The following is a 23,018-nucleotide window of genomic DNA, read 5'->3' on the forward strand; positions in this document are numbered from 1 at the left end:
TTACCCTTGTTTGAATTGATTTGAACGCGTTAAATAAGCTTACTTCGTACTTTTTATATTTCCGTTTCTGAAAAATCTGCCAAAAAAATCTATAAAATGAAATATATCAACGAGAAAAAGATTGGCAGACGGTTTGTATGTGCCTTTACAGACTATCCAAGGCAACAATCATCACACAGCTGCCCTATGGAGTTACGGGAGTTGCCTTCGGTGGGCCAAAACGAGATATTCTGTTTGCTGTCGGTGGATCAGTGGCCCTGAATGTAGACACAGGAACTTTAGCTAGACAATTACCAACTCAAACCACAATGTATGGAATCACCAACGTAGGAAAGGGACGCAAACATAATTGCGCTCTTTTATGAGCAAACACATGATCTTTTGTTAAAACATAACGCAGTCATTATTGGCACATTTAAATCCGCATGTATTTTGGTTATACCTTGTAAACTATTTCTTGTCTTCTTCATTCCATTCGTCGTTCCCATACGGTTAAACACAAGGTTGTTTTATTGAGTCTATGAGTCTAATAAACGAATTTCACAAACAAACTGTCCAAAAATGACTTTTGGTTGATGTTCTGACCCAAAAATGGGTAATTTTTTCAGTATTTTTTATACATAAGTCGCACAGTTTACGTTATTTTCACTTACTATCTTCAGGAAAATCGTGGCCAGAGTAAATCTAAATATTTCTTTTGGAGGCATCAACTCGAAAAAACCACATCTAGTCCACTTTACTGTTCAATATGTTTGTTCCAAATATATCAAATTTAATTCGATCAATGATTTTTTAGGTGTGGCTTTAGAATGGACGAGTACAAAAGAATGATAGAGAACAGGGACACGGATTCAGTGAGCGAAATCAATTTCAGAACCATCGATTACTACGGTTCAAAACAGAGTATTTTACACGAGTTGGTACAGTTTTTCATCACCCAGAGTCACCCAGAGTCACCCGGAGCCATCAAAAGTGTTTAAAACAATTTAGTACATATTTAGTACATATTTAGTACTTTTAGTACTTGGCCTGCAAAGCTCTTGAAGAGTACTAAAAAGTTGCTTCAGACACTATTGTTCTATTTAAAGCAGTTGAAAAGTTGTAGGAATTCAAAAATGCACGAAAATATCGTTTGATAGCGAAAAGTGATATTGAGCCAATCAAGTGGACTGGACGGGTTTTTTCGAATTGATATGCTCAGAAGTGTTGCTCAGCTATACTCTGGCTATAATATGACTAATTATAGTTTTTACTAATTTCCCCCTAAAATCAAACGCCAAACATTTTCTTAGTAGATACTAAGGTCATAAAACTATCACGAATGGGAGAAAAATGGTATTTGTTTAATATCTCTTTACATTTTAATACTGGTGAAAAGGTAAAACGCCGAATTCGATATTTTAAAAAGTTGAGCCAATTTTAATATTCTGAGAACGCAGTTGTTCTTAAATTTTGGCCCTCTAAAGCGCCTGATTTGTCCGGCTTCTGTGCCAGACAAAAAAAACCATCCGTCGAACTGTGTAGTTTCAAATGCAAAACTGTGATCAGCGAGCGATGTTCTAATACATTGACCTGGCAAATCATCTTAAATGAATGATTTGGAGCGAAAATGTAATACAGAAAAGTTGTGCGGAAAAATGTCAAATGAAAAGAGATAGCTATATAGTTAACTATAGTTTACTATATAGCTATCCCTTTTCCGCCCATTCATCATCGACATTTTTCCGCTCAACTTTTCTGTATTACATTTTCGCTCCAAACCATTCAAATCATGTGAATGGAACTTTATATTTTTGATTTTAAAGTGCAACTAGAGAAAAAAAACCTGTTAAAATTGCCTTGCTGGCGATTTTTTGCGCTACTGATGGTGGAAATCAAGGCAAGTTGTAGGTATTCTTGTTCCACTTTAAGTTGAAAATATAATGTGTCATTTCCATTATTCCTACTGAATCTCCGAAATTGAATGTTCACCTGTCTGTATTATTATACTTTGGCTTGGCAAATCATTGGCCCCTTGCTTCTTTCTTAACGACGAAGATCACTTTGACCAAGTGTTTCAATAATGATAATAATGACATAGTAACATAGAAAAAACAGCAAAAAAACTTCTTCTAAAGGTGAATTACAAAAATCAATACAAATATGGTAATTTCCTATTTCCGCTGCGAGAATTCAAACAAAAAAATAGGGCAGACACACAGATAGACGAACATTCAGTCTTACATATAAGATGGTCAAGTGAGTTCTAGTCAAATATTTACTAACAACTTACTTAATTGGTCAAGATCGAAAATATTGACTAATAGTTATAGTTATGAAAATATTAATTAGAACACAATCAATAGTAAACACAAAAGTAGTTCAAATGAGCAGTATTTAAAAGAATTTCGATTCTTTATTTTCGCGTTTTATGCTTCGACCATAGACGTAAAACCGTTGTTTGAATCATATTTATCGTAGAGAAGTGCACAATTCGAAAATGTGGGAAAAATTCATTCTGCTGTGTGTTTTCGTACATCTCGCAGTTTGCTCGGTAAAGTTCGCTTAAAATCATGTAATAAATCTGATTTTTAAACAATTTATTGACTTCTTAGGCTTCCAAGGCTCAATCTTCTAAAATCACAGAGGCTCAAGCATCTCAAATCGCTCAATCGTACATAATTTCTCTACTTGCTTCCCAACCAAAAGTATTCAATCTTTCGGCACCTGTAGCTTTTTTGCCATATTCAGTGATTTGGGATGATTGTACGCAAAGCGTTTACTACACCGATATCCTTGCAATAGGTAACAATCTTTCTGTTTTCCGTTACGATTATGCCGAAGGAAAATCGTACGCTACACACATAGTTGGACAAGAATCGAACAGTTTTGGGCCTTCGTTCATTCTACCAGTTAGCTCAAAGTGTAACAAATACAAAAATCTCTTCGCCGTTGGCCTGAACCACTCTACTGGCATAATTCAATGGGACGGAAAATCATCGAGTGTCAATTTATTGAGTACACTTTTTGCTGTTGAACTAAATGATCCGACAAGCAGTTTCGGAACTGCACGCCAAGGCGAAAAAGGAACACTTTATACCGGAACATTCCATCTTAACTACTGCAATGCACCTCTTAACGAATCAATTTACAGATATACAAAGAAGAAAGGTGTAGAACAGCTCGTCTTTGGCAGCCAAAGTACTTCTGGTATTGCTTATGACAAGAATTCCAAAACACTTTACCACGTCGATTTGTGTCAAAAACAGATCGTCGGATTCCCATTGAATTCTAACGGATATATAAAAGGTAAATCGATTAATTTTGTAAATTGGCTTTCAATAACAAAAAAAAATGTCCTGATTTATTTTAGGCAAAGGAAGCATTGTTTATAACTTCTATGATAGCAACTCAAGTAATTATCGACATTTCAATTATTTTCTGTTCAGTTCCTTATTCTGCATAAATTCATAATATTTTCAGCTTCTTCCGTCATTCCTATCGGCTTGGAAATCGACTCAAAAGGATTTCTCTATACTGGCAACTATGCGGACGGTACAATTTTGAGAATTGATCCGAAGTAAGCCTATTACTTGAGCTATTAATATTATTCAAAGAGAAAGAATTATTTTTTCTACGAATGAACTCTGATATCGATTTGCAGAACGTCGTCGGTAGCTACTATCGCCCAACTGCCATCGTTCGCATCAATCGGTGGATTGGCCTTCGGCGGTCCAAAAAGAGATATTTTATTTGCTGTTGCTGGATCAATTGCACTTAATCTTGATTCAGGAGCTATAAGTGAACTTCCACCAAGTCAAACATCGTTGTATGCAATTACTAACGTGGGAAAAGGCCGTAAAATTCATCGCGTCAGTTTATAAACAAACACATGATGACAAAATTTACCAATTGATGTCTTGCAAACGTAACGCAGTTATTATTGGCACATTTATAGCCGCGTATTTTCTGATAACAAAGTATTTGTTCCCAATTGGACATTACTTCTTTGTTCCATTCGTTATACACGTGCTATTCTTTTATTTATTATTCGAGTTTTTTTGTTTGCAAAAAAAACAAGCCAATTTCTTGTGCAAATAACGAAAATTAAAAGTTCATTAAAAATGCGTTTTTCATTAAATAACAACTCGAAATTAAAGCGTTTAATCTCATTCTCAACAATCAATCACCTCGTAATTGGATTGACTTACTTTCAATTTCTATGATTAACCTTTTGAAGCGCATTTTTTTAATTTTGAATAATTTTGATATATGTTGTGTGCCGGAATAAGCAGCGAAGAATCACATATTTACTTTCCGAAAAAATCGAGGAAGATTGAAAATTCATCGTATTCGCTCTAGAATTCTCCAGAAATGAGATTTCATCAAACTAATACAATATGTTGAATTGATCTTTATTAGGAAAAATGTCTAGCGGTTCCGTTCTTATGGCACTTTCCGTATCTGGTCACTTTGAGAACCAATGCGTGACAAAGGGTTAATTAATAACAAAACAAATATCAAAGTTCAATTGCCGAAAATTAGAACACAATCAATTGAAACTAGCACATCTAGACTGTATTTAAGAACGTTTCGATTCTTGATTCGACGCGGATCAGGTGATTTGCATTTTTTTTTTGGTAAAAGTGAAAGAAGTATTCGTTTGCAAAATGTGGAAAATCACAATTTTGTTGAGTAGTTTTGTTATCGGTGTAGTTTTTTCGGTATGAAATGTTGGTGTTAATGGATAGAATGTCTTGACAATTGAGTCAATTTTTAATAATCTCTTCTAGCGTCCTAATGGTTCGCAAAATTCTCAAGCCAGCCAGCCGCAAGTGACCAAACTGGCTGCACCTGAAACTCTTCTTCCGATATCCGTCATTTGGGATGAATGCACACAGAGTGTTTACTGGGTGGATTTCTTCGCGACTGGTAACCAATCATCCATTTTCCGTTACGATTACGAAGAGGGCAGAACATACAGTGCATACATAGTCGGACAATCATCGCCTGCATACATTCTTCCAATCAGTTCAGAGTGCGCTAAATTCGAAAATCTCTTTGCTGTTGGCGTTGGCCATCAGTCCGCCGTACTTCAATGGGATGGAAGATTCATGAGTGCCAATTTGTTGAACACGTTGTTTTCCGTTGAAGAAAACGATCCGACAAGTCTAATGGCTGTAGCACATCCAAGTGAACGAGGAACTTTCTATGCAGGCACTTTCCACAGTTCATTCTGTAGTGGCCCTGCTAACTTCTAACTAACTCATCACTTTACATGTATACGAAATCAAATGGTGTTCAGAAACTTTTCACCGGTTCACAAACTACCACGGGCATTGCTTCGGATAAATCGAAAGAAATGCTTTATCATGTTGATAGTTGTGGAGGAAAGATAACTGGGCGAAAATATCGTCGCACCCGTGTTTAAGGCAACATGAAACGTGTCGCTAATTTCAAACTACTACAACACATGCTTTATAAAAAATGCAATTATTCTAAAATATTCGTTGATATCAATAAGATCTGACAATCTTGTTTATTTGAGAATAAACTTGGTCATACAAATAATTGATAGATTGTAATCGAATAGTTATTTTTTTGAACATTCTGATTTTTTTCGTTGAGAAAAAAGACTTCTTTGTGAGTTCTAGACAAAAATGTTTTAAGACAATATTATTTTAATTTTAAATGTTCTTGTTGATTAACAGTTAGCTCAAAGTGTAAAAAATACAAAAATCTCTTTGCAGTTGACCTGAACATACATACCTTCTTGGCTTAGCCACAGATTCCAATGGGTTCATCTATTCCACTAACTTGGTTGATGGTAAAATTTGGATGATCGATCCAAGGTAAATATTATATAATTCCTGTGAATTTTACATTTATTTTTTATTTTTATTTCCTCAATTTAAAAACTATCGCACCGATAATGAAATATTATTGGTTCAATTTTCAGAACATCATCTGGAAATCCAGTGGCCAAACTACCTTTCGGAGGCGTTACTGGAATTACATTCGGTGGCAAAGAACGTTCTGTTTGCTGTTGTTGCAAGTGCTGTAGTTGATTTGTTTACAGGCAAACCTACGGGATTCTGTGGTGGCCCTTCTAATTCATCATTTTACATGTATTTTTTAGTTTTAGCATGCTAATTTACGAACTACTACTGCCCATAACGAAATAAATTGACCTTTTCAGAACATCATCGGGAATTCCAGAGACCAAACTGCCCTATGGATCATTGCAAACAATGAAAATTTTGCATTGTTAAACTAGTAAAATAAAGCTTCAGGCGCCTGAATCGGCAAATTTAGCTCAGCCCAGGCCTGCTCAGCAGCTAAATAGCTTTCTCTGTTTCAAGGCAACAAAAAACGTGTCGCTAACTTCAAATTACTTGAACACATGTGTTTTAATATATCGAATGTGTATTAATCATTACGAAAAATGTAACTGATCTGAATACTTTGCGACAGCAATTTTAGTTATTCTATCAATCTTAAATATTTATTTAAAAATAAACTTGATCGAAAAAAAATATTTTCTGTGATTTCATTTAGTATATGTAACAGCAATCAAACTGAATTCAAGTCAACAAATCAGACAGTTTATAGAAATGTTCAAAAATAGAGAATTATTAAAAAAACGATTTTTAAACGAGGCCAACGTTCTTTGACACTATTTTTACTACCAATAAAATAAGTTCATAAATATCTTGAATCGAATGTGATAAACAAATTACTCCAAAAATAAATATGCGTGAACGAAGAGAAAAGGTATCCCAAAAAATCAATCAAATATTTATATTATCCATCTGATCGAAATATAAACAGCTGAAGCAAACTCAAACCTCAAAAGTAACAGTTGATATTGTATTTGGTTCAATGGATTAGTATAAAAAAGCGTTTGATTTCATGTAGTCTTCATATTTAATGTCTCAATCGTTGCTCGTTGTGTACGTATTATCAAGAAATGTGGAGAATATTGATATTTCTAATCTGTTCCATTCATTTGGTGGTAAACAAAAATCAAAGGTGGAAATCGTAATAAAAATAGTGAAACTCCATTTTTTGTGTATTCCGAAAGTTCGGCGTGGAAATAAGTGGAATTGCTGCACCTGAAGTCGGTCTTGGAGTGGCAGCCATTTGGGACGATTGCACGCAAAGTGTCTATTATGTGGATTTTCTCTCAACTGGGCAGGCACCATCTATCTTCCGATATGATTATAACGAAGACAAAGTATATTTCGCTTATATTCTAGGTCAATCGGGTCCATCGTTTATTTTACCAATCAAAGAGTGCAATAAATACAAAAATTTATTTGCCGTTGGTTTGAACCACTATATGGCTGTCATTGAATGGGACGGAAAATCACCAGTTGCTACGGTTAAGGGCAATGTTTTCAGTGTTGAAGAAAGCGATCCAACGAGCCGTATTTGTGTTGGCCGACAAGGAGAAAAAGGGCGCTTCTACGGTGGGATGGTCAACAACTTCTGTGGCGGCCCATCAAATTCTTCATTTTATATGTACTCTAAAGAGAAAGGCCTACGACTTCTTTTTACCGGCCCACAAGTTACAACTGGCGTAGCATTCGACGAAGATAGTGGCTACGTTTATCATATCGGCTCTTGCAAACTACTCATCACCGCTTTTCAAGGAGACGCAAACGGAGATATTTGTAAATTTTTTCGCTCAGCACGAGTTTCAATTTGATTTCAAGTTTCTATCCACATTTATTTCGTTTCAGGCAATGGTCGTGCATTATTTGACTTTCATAGCTTGGGTGGGTGAAAAAAATGAGAGACACAGCTCCGCTAAATATAAAAACAACTTGCTTCGAATGAAAATTATCCCAATTATTGCAGGCTACAAGGCCCCTGACACCAGTCCAATTGGATTAGAAGCAGATGCTGATGGCTTTTTATACACTGCTCTCTATTCAGATGGGTCGATTTGGAAAATTGATCCAAGGTAGAATTGAAAAGATGAAATTAAAATTGTTGCCGCTTTAAATAAATTAATTTTTATCACAATGCACTTTTAATTAATTGCTGCTTTTCAGAACTTCAAGTGGCAATCCAATCGCTCAAATGCCATTCAACTTAGTTGGTTCTGTTACCTTTGGCGGACCAAAAAGAGACATTTTATTTGTACCCGTTGGAACCGCCAATATCGACCTAATATCTGGCCAAATTATAGGACGTAACTCGCCGCGAACATCATTGTACAAAATAAGAGAATTAGGAGCAAAAGGTCGTAAATATTCACGGTTCATTGTTTAGATAAATGGATACGTTCAGTCGTCCTTCTTTGAATCATTCTAACTATTTATTAGTACATTTCAATTCCATTAAATTGTAAACAAGCGACAGAGAAATTGTGTTCAAAATTTGTTCCACAAAATTTATCGTATTAAATCCAATTTCTTCCACTAGTAGATGTTCTACTAGCTGTTTTACCAATTTCCTAATGAATGAATTGATTTTGAATTAAATCTAAAAAAAACAACAATTTTTAGTTAGTTAAAAAGGCAACAAGTAAAGTTTTGATAATTTGTTTTAGATTCCTTTACACTCGGTTGGCTTCATTTGGCCCTTTAATTACACCATTTATCGATGAACGAATAACTCAAATACAAAGCAATTGTGTGATATCAGTCAATTTCAAATATGATTTAGTTTATTTCATTTGTTCAAACAGAATCGAGTTAATAACAAAATTAATCGATTCGAAAATTGTTGTTCGATGCTTGTGTCTAATTGAAAGCAAACACAAAATTCCATTATCGTTTGGGCGTTTTATGCATAACAATGTATTGCATCGAATAAAAACGGGTCATTTCAAATAATGTTTATGATCAAAAATTATTCCAGTAGCCAATAAACAGATTCGTTAACATTGATTCCACTCACATTTTTCTTTCTCTCCCTCAAACGCTTAAAATGTAAACATAACTGTAATGGGATTGCATTTCAAAAATGCATAATGGCTTGTAATAACCATTTAGTGAAAATTATATAATTGAAACCATTTTCATTACGAAAATTTATATTTCAGTTTAAAAAAAAACGATTGGCGGTTTGCACCAAAGCAAATGCCATGTTCACAATGATGGTATGAAGTTCCAGCACAACAATGAAATTCGTAATGTTTTAGCGGGAGTGAAAAAATGAGTGGAGCATTCATCATAATGAAGCGGCGAGACGTGAAAATCGTTGAACTCTTATCCACCTGAGCAAAGGCGCTTATGTCGACCTGGCTGTAGCCAGTCGGAATAAATCTTGGTACAAAATGTCTCATGCTTATCGTGTTGTTATAACAACAGATTTTCACATAAAATACACAAAATGGCAAAAGTTTCGAGTGAAGTGAACTTCAAATGCGAGTCACTAATCAAAGTCACAAAATGCGTTTTCGTCTGTAATAATTAACGACATTAACTGATGTAAGTAATTATTTCAGATTGTTCAATATTTACTTTGAATGAAAACGCTACAGAATTGTGCATTAAATGGTCGGTTGCATCGATCGCGCAGATGCAGAGGCCATGCTGAAAATAACTGCTTCGGCCAGTTTTGTGAACGTTGAGAACAAGCTGCTTCAATTCATTTCGGTAGTAATTTATTTGGGGCGACCGCAAAGACGAAGTCATAATGAAATATAGCACTCGAATTCAGAGTTGGCTGTTCATTCCTCTTTTGTATAGACACAGCAAGCGGGCGATCGCACCAAAGGTATTTAATTAAGAAGTCCAGGGAAATTTATGGAACGCTCTATGATAATATTAATTAAAAAAGCGTGACGAAAAATGATTTTTGTCTTTTTCATCATCGCCTCTGTTACGTACCGTTTCCGATGATTTGAAGTGATTTTAATTCGATAATAAATTGATGCGTGCTTTTTTGACACGAAAATTGATGAAGTTTTAACCAGCCGAAAATTTTCGTTGCTGTTTTTGATTTATTTACAACACTCATTACCTGCAATAATTAGGAACACTTAATAACAACCCACATATGGATTGATGTCGCGCTCGTAGGCTTTGAACATAATGAAATTTTGAGTGAGAACACTTGGCTTTCTTGGTATTCATTCAAAATTCCTAGAAACAATCATCGCTCTCTCTCTCTCTCTCTCTCTCTCTCTCTCTGTATGGATTACGACAATTTTTAGGAGGATTTTCATTAAACATTGATTCCCTTTGGCCAAAAGTTTGACGACGCCAACCTCCGAAAACTCGACAGGAGCTCATGCGACCATTGAAAGTAAAACCTAATTAATTAAAGTTCAACTTAATTTAATGAAAGGATTTTACACTAAAACTGTTCGTGCGAACGGAAAACACATTTTCCGCCGTAAAATCAGCATGAAATGCTTCGTAGCCAAGTTTCCCAGAAACATGACGAGAAAATTGAAAGAAAATTTTGCTTTTTCTATAATGAATGAAGTGAAAAGTTTTTGTCAAAAGAAGAAAAACCGCCATTTTTTCTGCTTCGAAATACGGTTTTACATCACTAGTTGTGCAACATTCTACAATCTACAGCTTTGTTTACCTTATCTGTTGTTTGTGTTGGAAAAAAAAGGTACAATGTTCCGGAAGAAGCTCGACAATATTTCACACAGCATCCGACCAAACCCTTCATTCTTCTCCATCCGAAAGTGAGAAAGAAAAGAAATTCAATATCGTTTGACAATTTAAAAAAAAAAACGGTTGTAAATATCTCATTATAACTTAAAAATATTTGCCTGACAAACTTCAAACGAAATATATTGGGCTCATTCGTTCGAAATGTCGCTCCAAAAACAGATTAAAAAGTAGACATTTTGAGGCGCGTCATTGAAATTGTACGAATGTACTTTTGCTTTTGTGATAAGGCTCAAACACTATGAACCCTCTGATGTTTCACCAAAGTTGCTGCTTCCAAGTGTGTCCATTTTTTATGCCCCGAAAAAATGCCTCAAGCATTTTTCGAAAACATCACATCATCTTTGCTATAATTAAATAACGAGGAAGCAAAAATGTGTGTGTGTGTTTCGAGTGTCCTTTGTTTGCCAACAATGATACACAATAGCAAAAGCAGAATAAATAAAGTTGCACGTGAGTTCAATGCGCTTGTGTCGAAATATTCGTGGAATTACTATTTCGCAAGAGTTCCAGGAATTGTGTGTTATACAATCAGCGTGAGGTAAGCCCAATATTCTGCGAACTGTGGTCTATTTTTATTACAAATAAACGTAAACATTGCAATTAATAACAAATAATTTGTTTGATTCATCATTGATTGTTGATTGAAGCATTTATTTATCAAATTACACAGAACAATAAACGGCCATAAAAGAGTACACATCACAGATGTATCGAACAATGGCAAGGGTATGTCACGTGGAGTTTGTTCGTTTGTCAACATTGTGTGTCTACGATGAATATGCCCAGTTATTGCGTATCGAATAAAATGTCGGTCAAAATATACATACACGATACTCACACCAACCCAGTCACGTAGTATGTCGGCACACAAAAAAAACCCCATTGAGCAACGGTATTCAATTGCCGTTGGGTATTCTTGTGAAGAAAATAATTGAATTCCTGGAACAAGCAACATTTATTGTTTGTTTATAGATGTTTTTGTATCATAACCCATGAGAACTGTGCGATCTGGATGAACACACATCGCTTGAAATCAATCAATCTGTGCGACTCTTGTTATTTCAGCCAGAGTGAATTATTAAAACAAACTGTGCTAGAATCAAATGTTGATGATGTCTTGCTTTCACAATAAAAACTTAAACGCCACCCATAAATGCTACCATTTCTTTGCTTTGATTCCATTGAAACGGCTGCTGCTGTTACTCTTGGTTATTGATTGAATTTTTCGTATGCCGTTTCGGAATGTAAACAAATTACACGCGACATCCGACCAATTAATTTATAATGATGATCTCGATGATGCTGGCCCTTTTTCGCATGTTATTCCCACTAATTTATCATCATGCGTGCAGACACGTGTGTAATGACAACACTCAACGACACAGCTACCACTAAAAAGGGGAAAGAAATTGACATTTCCATCCATTATCCCAGATCAACGTATTACACACTCATACAGATTGCCCATGATTAATTGGAAAATGCAGGACATATTTGAATTTTTCGTAATTAGAATAAGATAAATATATATGAAATTTGCCAAGCCTCTTGTCTCTGTTGTCTGCCAAATTGTACGATTACACCATCAAAAAGCACTTTTTCATACGCACATTTAATTCGGTAATTTATGACTTTCGAAAAGTTGTTAATTTCTTTTCATTTTAAGCTCTATCATCATAAATATTCAAAAATCAACAACAATCATTTTAATAAATTATCACACTTTTATACTCGAGTGCTTGTTGTTTTGTACTAAAGCATGTTTTTTCCATAACAAAATCAACTCGTCGTGTAACAGGCAAGTGTCTTTTTAAATTGGCTTTTTTTTAGTGTTTAATACTTTTTTGGCTTCTGTTCTTTATACAGTGTTAAAGGCTCTATGCCTGTTGAGGGCAAGAGAACGAAAAAGATCTAGAGAGGTAAGGAAAGGGTAACGGAGAGAGCGAGAGAGAAATCGAAAGGAAGCGAAAGAGAGCAACAGAGGTAAAGGAAAAAAAGAAGAAAAAGTAGGGAGGTGAAAAGCGAGTAGCGATAGATAGATAAAGTGAAAAACAGCAAGAGTGAGAGAATCTCTCACTGAGAGATAGAAACATTAACGAAGAACTACTGCAAAATGGTCAATTACTTTAAATAAATACTGCCTTACTGAACAAATGTCCAAAAAAGAGAAACAAAAGTCAAAAATGGTTTAAACAAATGTTATTCAATTCGGAAACAATAAACGGTCAAGTAGCAAATGTGAGAACAATTTGAGTTATTCACCGAAAATTCCCATTCAGAACTCTGAAATTCCCATTTACATATTCACAAACTATGCATTTATTACAATGGATAAATTAAATTCCGTTCTTTAAATAATGAAACATATTAAACTGACGTTATGCGCTTCAAATTAAACTTTGAATATTGCATTATTCAGTAGTACTAGTATTATGGTATGAAAATGAAACATTCATTCGAATAGGTTGTTTTGAGCATACATTTTGTCCGAAAATTGGCTGAGATGAAAGACTCAATGGCTTACGAGCATAGATCTTTCCCTCAAAATCGACAGAGTTGCTAGGGAAATATATTCTCTTATCAAAATTATGGGAATATTTTCATGTTATGTTGTAGTTTGCGCGTTATTTCTTCGAAATTGTGTGGGTTTTCTCCTACTCCGAGAGAAAAATGTTTCGAATTTATTCTTTTAAAGAGTTTCCTGTCTTATGATGAAAGTTTTTTTTCTTCGTCTTCTTCTTGCGATTCCAAACAAAAGCGCTACCTTTATGTAAATAAGTTAATGGGCTACAGGACGTGTGATAAACATAAAACTAGGAATGTTGTAACAAAAGTTTTCCTTTTGAATGGCAAAAAGTGCGCTTATCAGCACATTTCTCTTTGGCAAGTAGTCAACATAAAACTTTTATGGCTCTTTCCAGCAGAATACTTCCATACAAGTAGTTTTTTTCTCCTCTCTGTCGGTAGCCTCGTATTCATTTTGGTTTTTTTGAGCTGGCTCGAGCAATGTTCAATTGAAGAACGAAAGAGTAGAGAAAAAAAAACGAACAAGAAATCGCGCGGTGAGTAAAATTTTCGCTGTGTACTATGCATTCATTTCGCTAATTTTCGCTGCTGCGTTTTGGCTATGTTTTGTTTCGTTGTTTATAACTTCCGTTGGGTGTTATGTAACGCATATTTCGTCTGCCAGAAACTATTTAATTAGAGCAATGTTAATTCACTTTTTCGTTGCTCGATTTTAAAAAGAACGGAACGAGTGCGTTTTGGAGCGAGCGGGTGGGTGAGCAGTGAGCACGCTAAGCGAAACACAGTGCAGCAGTGGTAAAACCACTGTAAATCTGAACCAGTGTTTTGATAAAGACAAGAGACTTTATGGCTGTGTGTATAGTACACAGTGCAAGAGCGCCAGTGAACAGATTGCAGCTTCTAGCGAGAGAGAGAGAAAAAAAGAGATGAAAATTTAACAACTTTTGCCAATTCAGCAATATGTGTGTGTGCATTATGATTCTAGTTATTTTATGCATGCAACATGCTATTCATAATTGCGTGAGAAAGTTTGCGTTTCGAGTTGGAATTTCATTCATGGCATAGGGAATGGTGATGCTATGTTTTAAATTTCAGGAGAGCAAAACAGAACTAGAGAGAGAAAAACGAAAAAGCAACGCTTAAAACAATTTGTAATGTAAATGAAGTTTCTATCGAAAATGCTGAAAAATGAGACTACATAGGAGCGGTGCGATAAACAAAATACTCACATCGCCATTCGGCGAGAGCACAAATACACGAAAAAACTGAACATGGATAAAACATTTTAGAAAGCATGAAATATTCGCCCGTTCCAAACCGAATGTGCCACATCCAATGAATCTAATGGGTGGTGGTGTTGCATGTTGAGCAAAAATACTGCCATGAAAACGGTGGAGAGAGAGAGGAAATGAAGAAAAAAAAATGTAGAAAAACGCCAATATATCGCTAATATATATCGTCGAACTAAATGAATATTTAATATTACAATCTACATAAATAAATGCGCCCATTTGCTTAAATGCTAAGTTATCAGCAGCAGCAACGGCGTCAACGGCAGATAGGCCCTCAAAAGCGTCGACAAACGTACTTGCACCTCTCAAAATCATCACTAATGGCTGCGCTACATACAACCATAAATTCTCATAAGCACAACATTATTTCGGTAGTTAGTCAAAGCGCGATAGAAAAAGCCGAGAAAAAAAAGCGTCGGGCGTCATCTTAAGTCTCGCATTTGTCGCAATTATTCATCAGAGCCGAGAATGGGCTGGTGTCGTTATTCAGAATGGAAAGCTCAAAAACAAATCGAACGATGCCTATACATCGTGAGGCCTTACAAAACCTGCGATAATCTGTCGTCGCACCGCAGTCATTCACCGATATCCCTTATCTCAGTAGCATCCAACACCATACCACGTGTGCTTGTCGTTTATGTGTCACATTTTGTCTGTGTGGGGGTGAGTGAGTGCGCGAGACATCCATCAATTAGTGTTGCGGCTGTTTTGTCTCCCTAGAAAATGAAACTGAATGAGTTGTCTCGTTGACGCGATATAGCTTCTGGTGGAGTGAGGAAAGGGACACACACATAAATCAAACGTATGACTATTTGATACTTCAGCATCACACAAACACACAAGACACATCGGCACTCTAATTAGATAGATGACTGAATTGAATGATGAAATTGACGCGCCATGACTACGCTAAAGAGATTATCGGTTAATATCCAGATATGTACTACGGTTTGGTAAATGTTTGCCGATTCAAAATATTTGCCAATATAAACACGCTTTTCGCTAATCAAAACAGACACATCGATATCCGCACATAATTCAAATCGATAAATATTTAGTTTGTCTCAAAAGTTGTAGACATCATTGCTTAATTATGTCAAAAGCTAACATGATTCATCAAAGTCTCGCGACGATTTAAAATTTGGATTGGATATTTACCGTGTTGATTTGTTCATTCAAAAACTTTGCCACTTTTATCAATACGAAGAAGAAACACGTAGAAATGTAGGAAAAAGTGAATAATTTGATTTTAAATTCGAATGGAAAACTAATTTTGCATCAAAATTACACATATCGAAACCGCTTATTTGCGACATTGATGGAATACAATGCTGAACTAAACTCCAGAGATGTGCATCGTCATGATTGATTGTAGGTGCATCGGCGATTGCATGTCGCCCGAGTTAATATCAAAAATTTCAATTGGATTGCATTAGTGTGTTACTGCATTTCAATCGAATTACATGAAAATTTACTTCTGAATGCGGTAGTCTGGGTGCCTGTGAAGGGCTTGCGGGCTGCAAAATAGTGACTGCGGTCGGGAAAATTGACGAAAAATAAGTTGAGATCGATTCATGGTGGTCGGTCGAAGTTGTAAATGCACTAAAATTGTAAGTAAATAAACTTTTGTTGCAGATGTACTGTATTCAGGGCGGAAAATCCATAGTGAAAGTACTTTCTATGTAATCAAAGAGTAAAAAGCGCTGTTTTGCGAATAAGTTTAGTTTTTGAAGTTGCAGAGCTCGAGAAAACTGGGTGAAAATCAACAAAGCTTGCTATCCTCATGGTTAGCTAGATGGTTAGTTTATGTGCATCGAGAGATTGCTACGAAATAAATATATTTATACATCGGTTGACGTATATTGTGATTCGATAAAATACCAGCAAAGGTCACGCAACGGAATTTAATAACAAACTGCAGAATTGACAGATTCTTCCTGCCATTCTCACAACTCATCCTCCTTCTCCGCCTGAACACTGAGCAAAGAGAAGAAGAAAAAACTCATTTAAATTCAAGCCAATTTTCAATTGGCAGATACAGAACAGCAAATTTGGACAAATTTCTCGTGAATGAATCTATAAATAGCATTTTGTGCGTGAGATTTACAAAAAGGGTTAAAATACGCTATGCGTTATGCGCGCAATATAACGACGACGTTGTTGTTCACTTTACCCTCTGTGCCACAATGAAATAAAACTTGGGCTAGGTGTCAGTTGCTAAAAATACCTTAATATAAGTTGCCGAATCGCCGGTGGAGTTGATGCTTTCTTCACGTATACGTGTCCAAAATACCAATTTCGATTCGACCAAGAGGTAAACAGTTGAAAGGGACGCGCGTTTACGAAGGAGAATAAACGATTCCACTCACTTCCAATGAAGTGTGTGGAACTCGTTTCCAGTGCGCCATGTGGATGGAGCGTTTTCAGTTTAAGCACACACAATACAAAGCTGACACTTCCCCTTCGGTGCAGCATCGATACAGCTGCTGCTGTTGTTATTGTACGTTACAGTGAAGCTGGAGTTTCGAGAAAACATCGTACAAATTGGATGGTTGGTGCAAAAGAAACACAAGAACAGGAAAAATAAGAGCATAAGAGCCCGTGATATATGTGAAAAGTTAAACTACACGGCTTCAGTCCGGCCAGTCGTGAATGTGACAGCGTACCATTCACATCAAATCCACCGTTGCTGTGCTTTCGCTCTCTTTTTCGAGTTGAGCTCAATTAAACCGATATTCTGTGTGTACTTGTAAGTGTCGACACGAAGTTTGAAGCAGATGAAATAAAACAGCAAGAGCAAAGAGAATCTATTCAAAATCGATTTAGTGCGGTGAAATTTATTCGTATGAGAAAAAAAAAATTTGTTCAAACAAATTTGTTGCGTTAGTGGAGATTTACAAATTGCAATTTATTCGAAAACGAAAAGCGGTTAGGGATTATGAAAAATTGTGTTCAATTTTATTTTCTTTCCTTCTGGTTTTTCTATGACGAGCGAAAAAGTGTATATGAAATTTTTTCCTGGTGATAAATAAGTCATAACATTTTATCCATAGTTACATAAGAAGCATAAACAATTTGTTGGGTTTGCGTATAAATTTTCGAAAGAAAAAAAAAAGAAATGAAAAATGATGCAGAGACCATTGGACAAAATATGGTGAATGAGATTGTGCACAGTTTTTTTTTCTCGATGAGTAACTGTGAACATATCCGTTGGTTGACATTTGATCCACCGTAAAGGTGATTCGATAGGGATCATTGCATAATATATCGGTGCATTTTACCTGTTGCCACAAAACTAAAAATGAAATCATATTTGGTTCATTGAGCATGTATAGAAACACATATGTATTGTCTTTTATACCAGCGAATCGAAACCCAAATTGACGGTACAATGTGTGAAATGTGAAGTATGTATCTCTTTGAATGCCGAATACACACCAACCTTCACTTAATTCCATCAATGGTGCCGATTTCCATTTACCCACATAGTACCTATGTGCAGTGCACATCACCTTCGACATTCAACTCTCTGTCTTTGCCTCTCGAACCGAGACTCAGGAAATTAAAATCGAGAACACTATCCGGGAACACATTGTGTTTGAGATGAATTATATGCCGAATATTCGTTGAACACTTCAAGCCAATCAAGCGCCGAGTGTTTTCGGATGTATTAACAACACACGTTTGGCAAATGAAAGCTGCCGACTGCAAACGAACCCAACTCATCAAGTGATGTGCGTGTATCGGTAGTAAGGAACTGATTGATTCCAATTTGCCCAAGTGCTTTTTTGATTAACGCCGCAAGCTACTTAATTGCTTCATGCTCAATGTGATATAGGCAGGCGTACAAGAAATTAAATCACGCTCGAAAAACCCGATTGAAAGTTAAATTCGCTGAGAAACCTGAAAATAAAATGGTGCAAATGCGATTAGAAGGCTTGAGTATCTGGAGCCAAATGACTCACAGGCAAACGTACTACATTTTACTGAATATTGCTTAGAAGTAGTTAGAAAATGTAACTCTTTGAAAAATGTGAGTTTTCATCCAACTTCGGTTTTAAAATCAAACCTGTCCATTTATTTTTGTTGTGGCATTAAAACTTGAATATTCATCGCCTCTATCCAATAATATTTAAATGACACCAATTTCACTCTTGTGATGGCAATTGTGAACAACATTTTTTAGTGGTGATACTCTATGTGACACTCAAACACGAAGAAACGACAACACAGTCGCTCGACATATGTAAATTTTTAATGTGCTATACGTCCGCTTTGAAAAAATGGAACATACTTCCTTCTTATACAGTTAATTCTTTCGTCTTTTTCTTGATTTAATTTCATGTTATTTTCCGTATTTTTCTCTCCACCTTCATCTATTTTCCATAGTTATTTTGTTCTTATTCTTATAGTTGGAAATGATGGTGTATTTCGTTTTAAAACTTACATATTCACTATAATTTTTCCATTATGGAGGAACCATTAGACTCTATTTCTATTGACATTTTCTTGTTTTTTCGTTTCAAAAACATTTTAATTATGGATTTTTAAAGAAACTCCATCACATTTCGATGTTTTCCCAAATGTTTTTCCACCAATAATTTAATTACCTTGAAAAAAAAAAAATTATTATAGACTCCAATGGTCTATAATGGTCGATATCGATTTTTTTGTGGAGTAGATATGGGTTCAACACCTGTCATTCGGGTGACTTATTGAATAATTTCTCGAGAGCATTGGAATTATAATTTTTATTCATTATTTGCTCCAACATCCGCAGTGACCCATTAGCCAAAGTTGTGCAAGGCAATTGCCAAAGATAACAAATCATCATTGAAAATTATTTATATTTGTGCGTGACTTTTTAAAGCTATTTTCGTTCTTTATCTTTCGTGTGTCTCCCGTCGCCTTCGTCGTCGTCTTCGTCGACGGCAGTAGTACCACCTGCCGTCTGTAGCAGAGTCAATTTAGAGATTCTTTATGCGTCTCATCTGCTTTTGTCTCGACATTTGACAGACCGACACGAATGTATTACATAGACGAACCGAAGGGAAGGGAAAAAAACACGCCGTCTGAATACAATTACAGCGATCACATTTCGATGCAAATCATCATTTACTTGTTGGTGCTTTTGCATCGTTTCATGATTAATGACATTCCGTACACTCACCAGTTGTTGCGGTGGTGGTGGCGATACGACGTTGTAGTATTGCGCTTCTGACATCGTGCGTTTCACAATGAAAAATGCAAAATATTTTAATGAAATATCACTCATTGTCTGCGAATATTGGCTTGATTTTTCTCGAGCAATTCTTCGTTGACTGACGCTGTAGAGTAACAGACACGTCCGAATGCGCGCGCGTTTGTTCACGTCACAAAAATCACTTTTCACATTTAATGACGGCTAATGTAGCCTTCTGCATGGAAACACACAATTTTATGAATGAAACCAAGTGAAGCGCATTGAATTTTAACTGAACACAATTTTTCGCAGCGAGTCTTTTGCTCATTTCAGTCAGGTATAATCGTATGGTGGCTTTATTGATATTTTAATCACATTATCATTATATTGTCGTCATTAGAAGCGATTTTCTTCAACGAATCGAATGTCATTCACTGAGTGGCGTCAATAAAAACAGAAGCAAAACCCAGGGAATAAAAAAGAAGTCGATTGACCATAAAAACTGTCCAAGAAGGCGGAACATAACATAAAAAGTGAAGATTCATCTTGCCTCCGTAAAAAGTGTTATAAGTAATAATAAACTAAGTGAACAAAAAGCTCTCACTGGACTTATAAAAATAATGACAGTGTCGAGTGTTGAGTACGATTGTTGTTGGTTGTTTCAGCAAAACCACTACTTTTCGCTCTGCTAACATTGTCATAAAATTAGGTACGCAGCGCACATAAAAAGCGCTGATATATAGACCGAAGGCAGAGTTTGCACCGTGAAGAGTGTGTGCGCGCGAGTGTGTGGGAGCAGGAAAGAAAGGAAAAAAAAACATGAACTTGGACACATGTCGTGGTGGTGACCAATTGCTTTTACAACGATTGTACGGCGAATGTTTGCATTGAACGTGTCGCGGCAATCATTAAACAATATTGTTTCCGTGCTACGATAAAATACCAATAGCCAACGCAAAAAAGAATCGGGGAAAAAAGCACACGAACCAAACCAAACCGAACCGACACTGAAATTGAATTGTGTTGTGTTTGAACTCGTAACGCGGCGCTTGTAACGTTAACATAACGCACGTTCAGTAGACAAATATTTCCCATTGCATGGCATAGTGCGCCAATTACGGATTGCCCGTGTGCTCACGTGTGTGTTTGCCTCTCACCAACTCGCAGTGGTTCTAGCCATTGTTAGATGTGATACCAATCTTTACGCAGCAAAAACAATTTGCAATCGGTGTGAGTCTGTTATTTTATGTTGTTGTTGTTGTTGATGGTGAAAACTCCTGGTTGTTTTGTTGCCGGTCATTCGTTACGGTCATCAATTTATTTGCACCTGAATACACCAGAAAATATATTTAACGTGCGGCAACAACGACGACGACAACGACGACAACACACTGCGATTGCAATGATAGAAAACAATAATTGGTGGTGAATGTTCGGTCGTGTACTTCGTTTATCAAAGTTTATACGTGTCGAAAATAACGTTGTTGGCCAATTAAAGCACTGTGTGCTGTTTTGTGACTTCTTCCGTACACAAAGTTCTATCGACAATCGAACAGAAGGAAAAAAAATCCGAGAGTGAAAGAAAGATAGGATAGAAAGGGGGAGAAAGGAAGGGAAAGAAACAACTGCATCGAATTATATCTCAATTGAATTTCGTACAAGCACATCTAATTACATGGCCAAACTAGCAAAAAATATGAAATACAAACATAACAACAACGAAACGGTGCGGCAAATAACTGTGCGAAACTATGATGTGTGAGTGTGTGCGAAGAACAACAACGTCATCGACAATAATAAAAATAATTGCAAGCGACAGCATCAGTGATAATCATATGAGACATAGACAATTTGTGCAAAATCACAACGATCCATTTAGTGTGAACGAATTGAATTGGCGGAAAAAATTGTCATCGTCAAATTACCAGCATCATCATCACCATCACCACGATAAGAATCAGGCATTGTTGAGGCCACACACTCGTTGTCGTCGTTATCATAGCACCGTCGCAAATAGTCGACATCGCTGTCGTCATCATCGTTGTCTTCGTCGCTGTACCAACACACCCACTAATTGGATAAATATCCATCGGGTCAAAGCGATACGTGCTAATCGGCGCTCGCAGCCGATTCATACAACACAATATTCTGATAGTGAGCACACTCGCACGAATCTTGATGTACATTTCGAATGGAATAGCCGTATTTATTTTAGTATTTCACCTAAAATTTATTCAAGGTAAGTGTGTTCCGTAGATACACCAGCATATCATCAGCAGAACCAATCATCCGCCAGAAATCTGGGAATTTAATTACCACATCGTAATTTATCACACCCAGAGAAAATGCGATTGCGAGGCGGTAAAAAAACATGAGTTTAAAATCAATTTTCTTTCGGGTTTTTGTCATCAAATCACTATTATTGCGATTGCCTCCAGCGATCCGATTGCAGAAGCAGCAACAATGGCAGTATAGTAGCAGCAGTGGCATGAGTGGTGGTACCACTTTCAACTTACAACTTAAGACACTGCTCGAGGTAATCGATTCTTATTAAGAGTGCTGCGCTGTTGACAACTTTGAAATACAGTCATGATTTCCAATTTAATTTTTCCCTCATGCAATCCTCCAGCTGAATAAGTTCGCCCGTGGCTGTGTCTTTGTTATACTCCAGCATACGTTCCCATACAATTTTTGAGTACACGAACTTCTTGCAATCGAAAAGTTTTTTTCCGTGTTTTTTTTCTTTGTTCGTTCGTTGTTTTTTCTTTGCTTTCACTGCTGCCGCTGCTGCTGCCACTGCCACCTCATTTCGATTGCATTTCCCAACGTGAATCGATCTTAACAGATTTGGTCCGAACAGACATCTTACGAAAAATTTTAAAAAGTTTCAACCACTTTTGTTTAGTTTCTATTTCTCTCTCACACTCTTACTCTCCCTCTCCCCGATCCATTCAATCTCAAACTATTACGTTTGGACATTGTTCATTGACTTCAATGTTGAAGTTGTGAAACAAAATTTAGTTCACTTTCCAGTAAAACTGTTGTACCTATTTACGAAGCGGTGGCAACATTGTTTGTGTTGATCTTTTGCACAGCGATTTACTTCCACTTCGGTTGTGACATTCGTTCAAGACATCGTCGTCGTCAAGATAGGCTGTCTCAAGTTTAGTTTCGCTTTTTCCGCTCTCTGTCTCCAACCAACGAGAACGAATAATGCAGATAAATTGTTGCTATTGTTTGTTTGTTCCGGTTAAAATAGTTTAGAAACATGTGTTTGACCATCTGTAGAAACATAAGACCATGTTCTTACTGTGTGTTTCTTCTCTTTTTCTCTCTCTTACTCTCTCTCTCTCTCTCTCTCTCTCTCTCTCTCTCTCTCTCTCTCTCTCTCTC

At 36.3% G+C, this 23,018-nt stretch overlaps 3 protein-coding genes across 4 annotated transcripts in view; all 3 read left to right on the top strand.

The window, feature by feature from the left end:
• Window positions 1-308: 308 nt before the first annotated feature.
• Window positions 309-4,481, top strand: LOC129567015 (uncharacterized). The gene is made up of 6 exons (XM_055443464.1): window positions 309-326; window positions 2,595-3,288; window positions 3,353-3,394; window positions 3,463-3,559; window positions 3,644-3,837; window positions 4,402-4,481. The coding sequence occupies exons 1-6, from the start codon at window positions 309-311 to the stop codon at window positions 4,479-4,481; spliced, it is 1,125 nt and encodes a 374-aa protein (XP_055299439.1).
• Window positions 4,482-5,817: 1,336 nt separating this feature from the next.
• On the top strand, window positions 5,818-8,259 carry LOC129567016 (regucalcin-like). Its single transcript, XM_055443465.1, has 6 exons — window positions 5,818-5,831; window positions 5,939-6,017; window positions 7,064-7,655; window positions 7,725-7,760; window positions 7,843-7,948; window positions 8,040-8,259. The coding sequence occupies exons 1-6, from the start codon at window positions 5,818-5,820 to the stop codon at window positions 8,257-8,259; spliced, it is 1,047 nt and encodes a 348-aa protein (XP_055299440.1).
• An 8,827-nt stretch (window positions 8,260-17,086) lies between these two features.
• Window positions 17,087-23,018, top strand: part of LOC129566829 (zwei Ig domain protein zig-8-like) — a 23,593-nt gene continuing 17,661 nt past the window's right edge. The window contains exons 1-2 of one of the 2 annotated variants that reach the window (XM_055443094.1): window positions 17,087-17,286; window positions 20,026-21,864. In XM_055443094.1, the coding sequence (XP_055299069.1) occupies window positions 21,804-21,864 (61 nt within the window). In that variant the 5' untranslated portion in view covers window positions 17,087-17,286; window positions 20,026-21,803. The remainder of the gene's footprint in view (window positions 17,287-20,025; window positions 21,865-23,018) is intronic. The other variant, XM_055443095.1, reaches the window with a different exon arrangement.

This window comes from Sitodiplosis mosellana, unplaced genomic scaffold (genome assembly GCF_009176505.1).
Source record: "Sitodiplosis mosellana isolate CC-2019 unplaced genomic scaffold, AAFC_SMos_1.0 Smas_scaffold_5, whole genome shotgun sequence".
Classification (NCBI taxonomy): Eukaryota; Metazoa; Arthropoda; class Insecta; order Diptera; family Cecidomyiidae; genus Sitodiplosis; species Sitodiplosis mosellana.

Coding starts and splice junctions, on each gene's coding strand:
- LOC129567016 (XM_055443465.1), top strand. Junction 7,656..7,724: donor AGACGCAAACGGAGATATTT/GTAAATTTTTTC, acceptor ATTTCGTTTCAG/GCAATGGTCGTGCATTATTT. Junction 7,949..8,039: donor ATTTGGAAAATTGATCCAAG/GTAGAATTGAAA, acceptor GCTGCTTTTCAG/AACTTCAAGTGGCAATCCAA.
- LOC129567015 (XM_055443464.1), top strand. Junction 3,395..3,462: donor CTTCTATGATAGCAACTCAA/GTAATTATCGAC, acceptor TAATATTTTCAG/CTTCTTCCGTCATTCCTATC. Junction 3,560..3,643: donor ATTTTGAGAATTGATCCGAA/GTAAGCCTATTA, acceptor ATCGATTTGCAG/AACGTCGTCGGTAGCTACTA.